General features: G+C 49.2%; 1 protein-coding gene across 1 annotated transcript in view; it reads right to left on the bottom strand.

Moving 5' to 3' along the window:
• Nucleotides 1-2602, bottom strand: part of NRDC (nardilysin convertase) — a 37316-nt gene extending 34714 nt beyond the window's left edge. Inside the window, exon 1 of the mRNA XM_038760252.1 lies at nt 2412-2602. Coding sequence (XP_038616180.1) covers nt 2412-2578 — 167 coding nt within the window. The 5' untranslated portion in view covers nt 2579-2602. The remainder of the gene's footprint in view (nt 1-2411) is intronic.
• Nucleotides 2603-13841: the final 11239 nt, after the last annotated feature.

The raw sequence follows: 13841 nt of genomic DNA on the forward strand, positions 1-13841 counted from the left end.
TTACCTCCTTCCCTTCCCCACAGCACCTGTATATATGTATATATGTCTGTACATATTTATTACTCTATTTTACTTGTACATATCTATTCTATTTATTTTATTTTGTTAGTATATTTGGTTTTGTTCTCCGTCTCCCCCTTTTAGATTGTGAGCCCACTGTTGGGTAGGGACTGTCTCTATATGTTGCCAACTTGTACTTCCCAAGCGCTTAGTCCAGTGCTCTGCACACAGTAAGCGCTCAATAAATATGATTGATTGATTGATAGGGACCGTCTCTATAGGTTGCCAACTTGTACTTCCCAAGCGCTTAGTCCAGTGCTCTGCACACACTAAGCGCTCAATCAATATGATTGAATGAATGAATGAAAAGGGGAGACAGACAGCAAAACAAAACATGTTAACAAAATTGAATAGAATAAATGCGTACAAATAAAACAGAGTATACGTACACACGTATACAGGAGAAGCAGTGTGGCTCAGTGGAAAGAGCCCGGGCTTTGGAGTCAGAGGTTGTGGGTTCAAATCCCAGCTGTGTGACTTTGGGCAGGTCACTTCACTTCTCTGCGCCTCAGTGACCTCATCTGGAAAATGGGGATGAAGACTGTGAGCCCCATGGGGGACAACGTAATAATAATAATAATAATAATAATAATAATAATGTTGGTATTTGTTAAGCGCTTACTATGTGCAAGGCACTGTTCTAAGCGCTGGGGTAGATACAAGGTAATCAGGTTGTCCCACGTGGGACTCACAGTCTTCATCCCCATTTTACAGATGAGGGAACTGAGGCCCAGAGAAGCGAAGTGACTTGCCCAAAGTCGCACAGCTGACAAGTGGCAGAGGCAGGATTTGAATCCACAACCTCTGACTCCAAAGCCCGGGCTCTTTCCACTGAGCCACGCTGGAACCTCCCCAGCGCTTAGACAGTGCTTTGCACATAGTAAGTGCTTAATAAATGTTGTTGTTATTATTATTATTATTATTATTATCATACAGGTGGTGTGGGGAGGAGACAGAGGGGGCTCAGGCTGGGAAGGCCACGCTGCTTCTTCTCTGACAAATGTCACTGTTGTTATTTTTGACGGCTTAAGGGGGGCGGCAGCTTAGGACGGGGCCGGGGGGAGATGGCAGCCGGTCCTGCGCGGTGTCCTCAATCAATCAATCATATTTATTGAGTGCTTAATCAATCAATCGTATTTATTGAGCGCTTACTGTGTGCAGAGCACTGTACTACGCCCTTGGGAAGTCCAAGTTGGCAACATCTAGAGACAGTCCCTACCCAACAGTGGGCTCACGGTCTAAAAGGGGGAGACAGAGAACAAAACCAAACATACTAACAAAATAAAATAAATAGAATAGATATGTGCAAGTAAAATAGAGTAATAAATATGTATAAACACATATACAGGTGTTGTGGGGAAGGGGAGGAGGTAAGACGGGGGGGATGGAGAGGGGGGCGAGGGGGAGAGGAAGGAAGGGGCTGAGTGTGGGAAGGCCTCCTGGAGGAGGGGAGCTCTCAGTAGGGCCTTGAAGGGAGGAAGAGAGCGCTTATTGAGCGCTTACTGTGTGCAGAGCACTGGACTAAGCGCTTGGGAAGTCCAAGTTGGCAACCTAGAGAGACAGTCCCTACCCAACAGTGGGCTCACGGTCTAAAAGGGGGAGACAGAGAACAAAACCAAACATACTAACAAAATAAAATAAATAGAATAGATATGTGCAAGTAAAATAGAGTAATAAATATGTATAAACACATATACAGGTGTTGTGGGGAAGGGAAGGAGGTAAGACGGGGGGGATGGAGAGGGGGGCGAGGGGGAGAGGAAGGAAGGGGCTGAGTGTGGGAAGGCCTCCTGGAGGAGGGGAGCTCTCAGTAGGGCCTTGAAGGGAGGAAGAGAGCGAGCTTGGCGGGTGGGCAGAGGGATTGGGGGCATTCCGGGCCCGGGGGAGGTGTGCAGAGGACTGTATTAAGCGCTTGGGAAGTCCAAGTTGGCAACATATAGAGACGGTGCCTACCCAGCAGGGGGCTCACAGTCTAAAACGGGGAGATGGAGAACAAAACCAAACATACTAACAAAATGAAATAAATAGAATAGTAAATATGTACAAGTAAAATAGAGTAAATATGTACAAGCATCTATACAGGCGCTGTGGGGAAGGGAAGGAGGTAAGACGGGGGGGGATGGAGAGGGGGACGAGGGGGAGAGGAAGGAAGGGGCTGAGTGTGGGAAGGCCTCCTGGAGGAGGGGAGCTCTCAGCAGGGCCTTGAAGGGAGGAAGAGAGCGAGCTTGGCGGGTGGGCATTCCAGGCGCAGGGCACCGGACTAAGCGCTTGGGAAGTCCAAGTTGGCAACACAGAGAGACGGTGCCCACCCAACAGCGGGCTCACGGTCTAAAAGGGAGGAAAGTCCTCACCGGTACTGCTTGGGATCGCTGGGGGACTTGACGATGTGGGGGTCGCCGGAGTTGTTGGGGTCGTCGGCCCTCCCGCTGTGCCCCTCGTCCTTCTCCCGGTCCGCCAGCCTGCCCGGGGGCAGGTCGGGGCAGCTGCAGGCGGCCTTGGCCTGGTTCCTGCCCGGCATGGCGCGGACCGGACCGGACCCGACCGGACCCGACCGCCACGGACCGGCCCCCGCCCCCGCCCCCGCCGCCGCCTCAGCGCCGCCTCCTCAGCGACTCCTCCTCAGCGCCGCCTCCTCAGCGCCTCACCGGCGCGAGCGACCGCCGGCCCCCCCCCTCGGCCCCCCCGCCGGCGGCCTCGACCAATCGGGAGCGGGGACGGCGGTCACGCGTCCCCCCGCCAGCCAATGGGAGCGAGCGGCCGGCAGCGGCCGAGAGGGCGCCGAGGCAGGGGGTGGCCGCGGGGCCCGACGGGAAATGAGGCGAAGGAAGGAGGAGAGGGAGGGGGCGCGCGCCGCGATTGTGACGTCATAAGCATGCCAGGCCCTGATTGGCTACGACGTCCGCGTCCCCTCATTCATTCAGTCGTATTTATTGAGCGACTAGTGGGTGCCCAGCACCGTATTATTAATAACAGTAATCATTATTAATAATAATAATAATAATGGCATTTGTTAAGCGCTTACTATGTGCAGAGCACTGTTCTAAGCGCTGGGGGGATACAAGGTGATCAAGTTTTAGACTGTGAGCCCACTCTTTTAGACTGTGAGCCCACTGTCGGGTAGGGACTGTCTCTCTATGTTGCCAATTTGTACTTCCCAAGCGCTTAGTCCAGTGCTCTGCACACAGTAAGCGCTCAATAAATACGATTGATGATGATGATGATGAAGTTGTCCTACGTAGGGCTCACAGTCTTAATCCCCATTTTACAGATGAGGGAACTGAGGCTCAGAGAAGTGAGGGGACTTGCCCAAGGTCACGCAGCAGACATGAGGCGGAGCCGGGATTCGAACCCACGACCTGTGACTCCAAAGCCCGGGCTCTTTCCACTGAGCCACGAGCACTCACTGTGTGCAGAGCACTGGACTAAGCGCTTGGGAAGCCCAAGTTGGCAACATACAGAGACGGTCCCTACCCAACGGCAGGCTCACAGTCTAGAAGGGGGAGACGGAGAACAAAACCAAACATATTAACAAAATAAACAGAATAAACATGTACAAATAAAATCAATCAATAAATACAGTAATAAATACGTACAAATATTCATTCATTCGATCGTATTTATTGAGCGCTTACTGTGTGCAGAGCACTGGACTAAGCGCTTGGGAAATCCAAGTTGGCAACCTAGAGAGATGGTCCCTACCCAACAGCGGGCTCACAGTCTAGAAGGGGGAGACAGACAACAAAACAAAACATATTAACAAAATAAATAGAATAAACATGTACAAATAAAATCAATCAATAAATACAGTAATAAATACGTACAAATATTAATTCAATCGTATTTATTGAGCGCTTACTGTGTGCAGAGCACTGGACTAAGCACTTGGGAAGTCCAAGTTGGCAACATAGAGAGACAGTCCCTACCCAACAGTGGGCTCACAGTCTAAAAGAGGGAGACAGAGAACAAAACCAAACATACTAACAAAATAAAATAAATAGAATAGACATGTACAAGTAAAATAAATAGAGTAATAAGTATGTACAAACATATATAATAATAATGACATTTGTTAAGCGCTTACTATGTGCAAGGCACTGTTCTAAGCGCTGGGGGGGGATACAAGGTGATCAGGTTGCCCACGTGGGGCTCACAGTCATCATCCCCATTTTACAGATGAGGGAATTGAGGCTCCGAGAAGTTAAGTGACTTGCCCAAGGTCACACAGCAGGCACGTTGGCGGAGTCGGGATTCGAACCCATGACCTCTGACTCCAAAGCCCGGGCTCTTTCCACAGAGCCATGCTGCTTCTATTAAGTGCTTGGGAAGTCCATGTCGGCATCGCGATTGTGACGTCCGTGTCCCGTCATTCATTCAATCGTATTTATTGAGCGCCTATTGTTCCCACCACCGTATTAAGCGCTTGGGAAGTCCACGTTGTCAACGGCTAGAGACAGTCCCTACCCAACAGCGGGCTCACAGTCTAGAAGGGGGAGACAGGCAACAAAACATATTAACTAAATATAATAAATAGAATATAAATATTCAGGGCTCAAACACCCAGATTAGGGGCAGTTGGGGCTAAAATCCAAATTTCCCAGGAGAAATTTCATTGGAAATATATTCATTCATTCATTCAATCGTATTTATTGAGCACTTACTGTGTGCAGAGTATATCACATATCACTTGTCAAGAACTTTAATTATGAAGGAAAAAACCCCAATTATAATAATAATGGCATTTATTAAGCACTTACTGTGTGCAGAGTATATCACACATCACTTGTCAAGAACTTTAATTATGAAGGAAAAAAACCCCAATTATAATAATAATGGCATTTATTAAGTGCTTACTATGTGCAAAGCACTGTTCTAAGCACTGCAGAGGTTACAAGATGATCAGGTTGTCCCATGCGGGGGGGCTCACAGTCTTCCTCCCTATTTTACAGATCAATCAATCAATCAATCGTATTTATTGAGTGCTTACTGTGTGCAGAGCACTGGACTAAGCGGTGGGAAGTCCAAGTTGGCAACATATAGAGACGGTCCCTACCCAACAGTGGGCTCACAGTCTACAAGGGGAGACAGAGAACAAGACCAAACATATTAACAAAATCAAATAAATACAATAGATATGTACAAGTAAAATAAATAGAGTAATAAATATGTACAAACATATATACATGTGCTGTGGGGAAGGGAAGGAGGTAAGACGGGGGAGATGGAGGGGGGACGAGGGGGAGAGGAAGGAGGGGGCTCAGTCTGGGAGTACAGATGAAGTAACTGAGGTCCAGAGAAATTAAGTGACTTGCCCGAAGTCACACAGCTAATTGGCGGAGCGGGATTTGAACTCATGACCTCTGACTCCAAAGCCCGGGTTCTTTGCTACAGAGCCACGCTATTACTCTAAAGGTAGGCGCGGGCCGTTCCCTCATCCGCCACTGGAGGGCGCCGGAGAGAAGCCGGGCGGCCTGAGCCCCGGGAGGTAGGGCCATGCGCATGCGCGGGCTGTGACTCAGCAAGGTGGCTCGCTGATTGGCTACGACGTCCGCGTCCCGTTCCCGCCCCCTGGCGGGGCCTGGCTGCGTAGGCGCGGGCCGTTCCCTCATCCGCCACTGGGGGGCGCCGGAGAGAAGCCGGGGGGCCTGGGCCCCTGGAGGTAGGGCCGTGCGCATGCGCGGGCTGTGACTCAGCAAGGTGGCTCGCTGATTGGCTACGACGTCCGCGTCTCGTTCCCGCCCCCTGGAGGGGCCCGGCTGCGTAGGCGCGGACCGTTCCCTCATCCGCCACTGGGGGGCGCCGGAGAGAAGCCGGGCGGCCTGAGGTAGGGCCGTGCGCATGCGCGGGCTGTGACTCAGCAAGGTGAAGGGAGCTCGGCCTGTAGGAGGGGGGCGGGCCTCCATCAATTGATTGATCCATCAATTGATTGATCCATTGATCGATCGATCGTCTTTAGTGAGCGTTTGCCCTCTGGCGACCACTCTGCAGGTGGGAGACGAGTCGTCTGCCCTCCGGGATTTTAGACTAAAGGGGAGAGGCAGACGTTTAAAAGTAAATTACAGGTAAAGGAAGCATCCGACTATCAGGATAATACATTTGATTGGTTAGAAGGATTTTTGGGGGTGATATTTATTCATTTACTCAATCGCATTTATTGAGCGCTTACCGTGTGCAGAGCACTGGACTAAGCGCTTGGGAAGTACAAGTTGGCAACATCTAGAGACGGTCCCTATTTATGTGCTTGCTGTGTGCCAGGCACTGTTCTAATAATAATAATAACAATAATAAGAATGGCATTTGTTAAGTGCTTACTATGTGCAAAGCACTGTTCTAAGCGCCGGGGGGGGGGGGGGAATACAAGGTGAACAGGTTGTCCCACGTGGGGCTCACAGTCTTCAGCCCCATTTTACAGATGAGGGAACTGAGGCCCAGTGAAGTGACTTGCCCAAAGTTGTTTTTGGTTTGGGGGTATTTTTTTTTGGAAAAATAACCCAGACAAGTGGCAGAGCTGGCGCTGGGGCAGCGGAGAAGCAGCTTGCTTAGTGGCCAGAGCCCGGGCTGGAGTCAGAGGTTGTGGGTTCGAATCCCGGCCCCACCCCTTATCAGTCGTCTGACTTTGGGCAAGTCAGTTGACTTCTCTGGGCCTCAGTGACCTCATCTGTAAAGTGGGGATGAAGATTGGCAGCCCCACGGGGGACTACCTGATTGCCTGTATCCCCCCCCAGCGCTGAGAACATTGCTTGGCACCTAGTAAGTACTTAACAAATACCATTCTTATTATTATTATCGTTGTTATGGTTTCTGTCCAGCTAGCTGCCAGTCTGCCTCTAACACGTTTTCCCTGTTGTTAATAATAATAATAATAATGATAATAATAATAATGGCATTTATTAAGCACTTACTATGTGCAAAGCACCGTTCTAGGCGCTGGGGATGTTACAAGGTGATCAGGTTGTCCCACGGGGGCCTCAGTCTTAATCCCCATTTTGCAGATGAGGGAACTGAGGCCCAGAGAAGTGAAGTGACTTGCCCAAAGTCACACAGCTGACAATTGGCAGAGCCGGGATTTGAACCCATGACCTCTGATACCAAAGCCCAGGCTCTTTCCACTGAGCCACGCTGCTTCTCTAGGGAACTTCTCTTCCCTGCTTCTCTTCCCTGTTCACCCAGGGAACACACGTGTCCGCCTGGGCAGGGTGGAGGGTGTCAGACGGGTTGGCGGTGAGTGAAGTGAGAGCAAGGGACATTCGTTCATTCATCCAATTGTATTTATTGAGCGCTTACTGTGTGCAGAGCACTGTACTAAGCGCTTAGGAAGAACAAGTTGGCAACATATAGAGACGGTCCCTACCCAACAATGGGCTCACAGTCTAGAAGGAGAAGACAGACAACAAAACAGAACGTATAGAAAGGTGTCAAAACTGTCAGAATAAATAGAATTATAGCTATAGGCACGTTATTAATAAAATAGAGTAGTAAATGTGTACAAGTATATACAAGTGCTGTGGGGAGGTGAAGCGGTTGATATTAGAGGTGTGAAGTGACTTGCCCAAGGTCACACAGCAGACATATCAGTCAATTGGTGATATTATTGAGCACTTAACTGTGTGCAGAACACTGTACTAAGCATTTACGCTGATGACACCCAGATTCTACGCTGATGACACCCAGATCTCCATCTCTGCCCCTGCTCTCTCCCCCTCCCTCCAGGCTCGCATCTCCTCCTGCCTTCAGGACATCTCCATCTGGATGTCCGCCCGCCACCTAAAGCTCAACATGTCGAAGACTGAGCTCCTTGTCTTCCCTCCCAAACCTTGTCCTCTCCCTGACTTTCCCATCTCTGTTGACGGCACTACCATCCTTCCCGTCTCACAAGCCCGCAACCTTGGTGTCATCCTCGACTCCGCTCTCTCATTCACCCCTCACATCCAAGCCGTCACCAAAACCTGCCGGTCTCAGCTTCGCAACATTGCCAAGATCCGCCCTTTCCTCTCCATCCAAACCGCTACCCTGCTCATTCAAGCTCTCATCCTATCCCGTCTGGACTACTGCACCAGCCTTCTCTCTGATCTCCCATCCTCGTGTCTCTCTCCACTTCAATCCATACTTCATGCTGCTGCCCGGATTATCTTTGTCCAGAAACGCTCTGGGCATATCACTCCCCTCCTCAAAAATCTCCAGTGGCTACCAATCAATCTGCGCATCAGGCAGAAACTCCTCACCCTGGGCTTCAAGGCTGTCCATCCCCTCGCCCCCTCCTACCTCACCTCCCTTCTCTCCTTCTACTGCCCAGCCCGCACCCTCCGCTCCTCCACCGCTAATCTCCTCACTGTACCTCGTTCTCGCCTGTCCCGCCGTCGACCCCCGGCCCACGTCATCCCCCGGGCCTGGAATGCCCTCCCTCTGCCCCTCCGCCAAGCTAGCTCTCTTCCTCCCTTCAAGGCCCTGCTGAGAGCTCACCTCCTCCAGGAGGCCTTCCCAGACTGAGCCCCTTCCCTCCTCTCCCCCCTCGTCCCCCTCTCCATCCCCCCATTTTACCTCCTTCCCTTCCCCACAGCACCTGTATATATGTATATATGGTTGTACATATTTATTACTCTATTTATTTATTTATTTATTTATTTATTTTACTTGTACATTTCTATCCTATTTATTTTATTTTGTTGGTATGTTTGGTTCTGTTCTCTGTCTCCCCCTTTTAGACTGTGAGCCCACTGTTGGGTAGGGACTGTCTCTATGTGTTGCCAATTTGTACTTCCCAAGCGCTTAGTACAGTGCTCTGCACATAGTAAGCGCTCAATAAATACGATTGATTGATTGATTGATTTAGGAGAGTACAATGCAACAGAGTTGGTAGACTCAGATACTGTTATTCACTTTCTCAGAAGTTACCCCACCTCCTTGTGTTGGGGAGCCAGAGAAATAAAACTGGCTTCTGGCGAAAAACTTTTCTGAGGAAATATTACCTAAAAAATGATTGTAAAACCTTGGGAGAATACAACAGACACATTCCCTGCCCACAACGAGCTTACAGGCTGGAGGGGGAGACAGATGTCAATAGAAAAAGATAAATTATGAATAGGTACGTCAGTGTTATGGGGCTGAGGGTGAATAAAGAGTGAAGATCCAAGTACAAGGGTGATGCAGAAGGGAGTGGAAGAAGAAGAGATGAGGGCTTAGCAGGGGAAGGCTTCTTGGAGATGTCCTTTGAAGGCCGGGAGAGGGATAATTTGGCGGATATGAAGGGGAAGGAGTTCCAGGCCCGAGGCAGGATGTGGGCGAGGGGTCAGCGGTGAGGGAGATAATAATAATAACAATAATAGTAATGGCATTTATTAAGCGCTTACTATGTACAAAGCACTGTTCTATGCACTGGGGAGGTTACAAGGTGATCAGGGTGTCCCACGGGGGCTCACAGTCTTAATCCCCATTTTACAGGTGAGGTAACTGAGGCCCAGAGAAGTTAAGTGACTTGCCCGAAGTCACCCAGCTGACAATTGGCGGAGCCAGGATTTGAACCCATGACCTCTGACTCCAGAAACCCAGGCTCTTTCCACTGAGCCCCGCTGCTTCTCTGATGAGATTGACCTGAGATGAGATTTGAGATACCGTGAGTAGGCTGGGTTGTCTTAGGAAATTAGTAAGGCAAGATAGGAGAGGTAAAGGTGATTGAGTGCTTTAAAGTTGATGGGAAGTAGTTTCTGTCTGATACGGAGGTGGATGGGCAAGGAGAGGGGAAACATGGGCCTGGTGTTTTTGTTTTTGGTTTGGGGGTATTTTTTTTAGAAAAATAACCCAGGCAGTAGAGTGAAGTTTGGACTGGATTTAGGAGGGACAGAAAGCAGGGAGGTCAACAAGAAGGCCGATGCCCTCATCAGTGATGGAAGACATCATCATCATCAATCGTATTTATTGAGCGCTTACTACATGCAGAGCATTGTACTAAGCGCTTGGGAAGTACAGATTGGCAACATATAGAGACAGTCCCTACCCAACAGTGGGCTCACAGTCTAAAAGGGGGGAGACAGAGAACAAAACCAAACATACTAACAAAATAAAATGAATAGATATGTACAAGTAATGAGCCCTGCCCTCAAGGTGCTTGCAATCTAGAGGGGAAAACAGACAGATAAGAGAAGCAGCAGAGCCTAAGGATATGGACATAAGTGCTGTGAAGGTGAGGGGCGGGGTGGCGGTGAGCTAAGTTTCAAATTGATCGTAATGCAGTAGGGAGGGTGACTGGATTGGGAAAATGAGAGGCAGATTGGGAAAATGAGAGGCGGATCGGGAAAGGCATTATTTCCTGAGAAGCAGCGTGGCTCAGTGGAAAGAGCCCAGGCTTTGGAGTCAGAGGTCATGGGTTCAAACCCCGGCTCCGCCAATTGTCAGCTGTGTGACTTTGGCCAAGTCACTTCACTTCTCTGGGCCTCAGTTACCTCATCTGTAAAATGGGGATTGAGACTGTGAGCCCCCCCACCCCATGGGACAACCTGATCACCTTGTGACCTCCACAGCGCTTAGAACAGTGCCTTGCGCATAGTAAGTGCTTAATAAATGCTATTATTATTATTATTATTATTATTATTATCATTATTATTATTATTATGGAAGAGTTGAGGTTTTGTAGGGGTGGTCTGTCAGATATGAGAGAGCCCAGGCAGGAAGGAGGACCTGTGAAAAGGGCTCAACTAACCGGGGGGCGGAGATTGAGGTAATACAATATTATTATAGTAAATTAATAATATATAATAATACATATGTTATATATAATAATACACATATAATAATATAATAATAGTAATTGTGGTATTTGTTCAGCGCTTACTATGGACCAGGCATCGGACTAAGCGCTGGGGTGGATACAAGCAAATCGGGTTTGACACAGCCCCTGTCCCCAGTTGTTGGGTAGGGACCGTCTCTATATGTTGCCAACTTGTACTTCCCAAGCACTTAGTCCAGTGCTCTGCACACAGTAAGGCGCTCAATAAATACGATTGAATGAACGAATGAATGTCCCACGTGGGGCTCACCGTCTCAATCCTTATTTTACAGATGAGGTAACTGAGGCACAGAGAAGTGACTTGCTTAAGGTCACACAGCAGACACCTATATATATGTATTTATGTTTGTACATATTTATTACTCCATTTTACTTGTACATATCTATTCTATTTATTTTATTTTGTTAGTATGTTTGGTTTTGTTCTCTGTCTCCCCCTTTTAGACTGTGAGCCCACTGTTGGGTAGGGACTGTCTCTATATATTGCCAACTTGGACTTCCCAAGCGATTAGTCCAGTGCTCTGCACACAGTAAGCGCTCAATAAATACGATTGATAATGATGATGATGACAAGTGGCGGAGCAAGGACTGGAACCCAGGTACAGTGAGTGGGTTGGGCTTTGAGGGGTGACTTAGTTGTCACGGAAGATTCGTGAGGATAGGTAGGAGGGGGAGAGCTGATTGAAGGATCGAACGTCTAGGGTAAGAGGTTTGGTGCAGAGACAGGTGGGCAATCATTGAAGGAGGTTCCAAAATGGTTCCAAAAGTTGGCGATGGAGCCTGGTGGGGTGGCAGACGACAGGGACCGGTAATTGGAGTGGGTGGTAGAGGGATGGTATGGGCTTCAAAGGAGGAGAAAGGGAGGGATGGAATGGGTGGTTGGTGCAAAAGCGGCATGCTCTGCACACAGTAAGCGCTCAATAAATTCATTCATTCATTCAATCGTATTTATTGAGCGCTTACTGTGTGCAGAGCACTGTACTAATCAATCAATCATATTTATTGAGCTCTTACTGTGTTCAGAGCACTGTACTAAGCGCTTGGGAAGTGCAAGTTGGCAACATATAGAGACAGTCCCTATGCAACAGTGGGCTCACAGTCTAGAAGGGTAACAAAATAAAATAAATAGAATAGATATGTACAAGTAAAATAAATAAATAAATAGAGTAATAAATAGAGTAATAAATATGTACAAACATATATACATATATACAGGTACTGTGGGGAAGGGAAGGAGGTTAGACTGTGAGCCCACTGTTGGGTAGGGACTGTCTGTCTATGTTGCCAACTTGTCCTTCCCAAGCGCTTAGTACAGTGCTCTGCACACAGTAAGCGCTCAATAAATACGATTGATGATGAAGACGGTGGGGGGATGGAGAGGGGGACTAGGGGGAGAGAAAGGAAGGGGCTCAGTCTGGGAAGGCCTCCTAAGCGCTTGGGAAGTCCAAACTGGCAACATATAGAGACAGTCCCTACCCAACAGTGGGCTCACAGTCTAGAAGGGGGAGACAGAGAACAGAACCAAACATACTAACAAAATAAAATAAATAAACATGTACAAATAAAATAGAGTAATAAGTATGTACAAACATATATACATATATGCAGGTGCTGTGGGGAGGGGAAGGAGGTAAAGCGGGGGAGGGATGGGGAGGAGGGGGGAGGAGGGGGAGAATACGATTGAATGAATGAAAGGAGCAGGCCAGCTCCTCCGTCACTTCCCAGCGAGTCCTGGGGAGCGGGAGAAAATGAGGCCCGCTTGGGAGAAAGCCAGGTTTCATGGCGAGGAGCAGTGGCTGGGTCAGGAGCAGGGTAAGGATGGGCAGGAGTTGGGCCATGATGGAACAGCAGTTCCACAGGTGACATTCGCCTGGAGCTGATGGGCATGGGGGTGGGGAGAAGAGGGCGAGTGGGCCTTGGGGTGGGGGCGGGTAAGAACGGGGCTGGGGTGATTAGATCAATTCCTTTTCTCCCCTCTTCTTGGTCTGTGGGACAGGGACTGGGCCTGTTTATTGTACTCTCCCAAGTGCTTAGTGCGCAGTAAGTGCTCGATAAATGCGATCGATTGAATAAGTGCTTAATGAATACCAGTTATTATTGCCGTACTATGACCGAGCATCTTGAAGGCAGAAGTTTCTGAGTTGGCTTTGGGGTGACGGTCCAGAAAGAAAAGGGAATCCTCAATCAGGTGGGGTGAAAGCCTGGAGATCCAGAGCAGGAAATCCTTGATGGAGTGTTGTGTTGCTGAGGCCCTGCCCCTTCCCGGCAGGAGGCTGAGCTGATGGTGACGGGTGAACTGAAGTGTGTGTGGTCGCGGGGGGTGAGCGGTCCCAGGCACGTGGCTCACGGGCACGTTCCCAATCATACAACCATCACGGAAAGGGGCCTGGGGCTGAGGGTCAGAAGTCCTTGGGCTTAGCCTAGGTCCAGGCCGTGGCTATCGGGAGAAAGCCGCTTCTCCTCTCTGTGCCAGTGACGGCAACTACTGTCAAACGGAGGTATCTTACCTAGCTCGACCTCCTTCAGTGAGCTGTTGGGAGGACCGAATGGGATAATGGAAAAGGCTTGGGATGACAACAGAGCACTCTACAGTTCTCCCTTATGGAGCATGTGTGGCCTGTCCTCCGATCCAGAGACATATGCGGCCGTGTGGCACTTTCTCACTCCACCGCCCTTTTCACGGAGTCCAGGACTTAAGGGGTAGTGCTCCCCATTCCCAATCTGGTTTGCTGAGCCACCTCCCAGACATAGTTACTAGCGACATGACCCACTGAGCAGCCTTATTGAAGTACACAAGGCCTTCACTAAGGCCTTATTTCTTTTTCTCCCAGTCCCTTCTGCAGTCCCGATTCGCTCCTTTTATTCAACCCCCAGCCCCGCAACACTTCGGTTCAGAGCTATAATTTACTTATATAAATGCCTGTCTCCCCCTTTAGGCTGTGAGCTTGTTATGGGCAGGAAATGTCTTCCAAATCTGCAGTATTGTATTCTCCCAAGCGCTTAG

The sequence above is a fragment of the Tachyglossus aculeatus genome, chromosome 18 (assembly GCF_015852505.1).
Source record: "Tachyglossus aculeatus isolate mTacAcu1 chromosome 18, mTacAcu1.pri, whole genome shotgun sequence".
Taxonomy (NCBI): domain Eukaryota; kingdom Metazoa; phylum Chordata; class Mammalia; order Monotremata; family Tachyglossidae; genus Tachyglossus; species Tachyglossus aculeatus.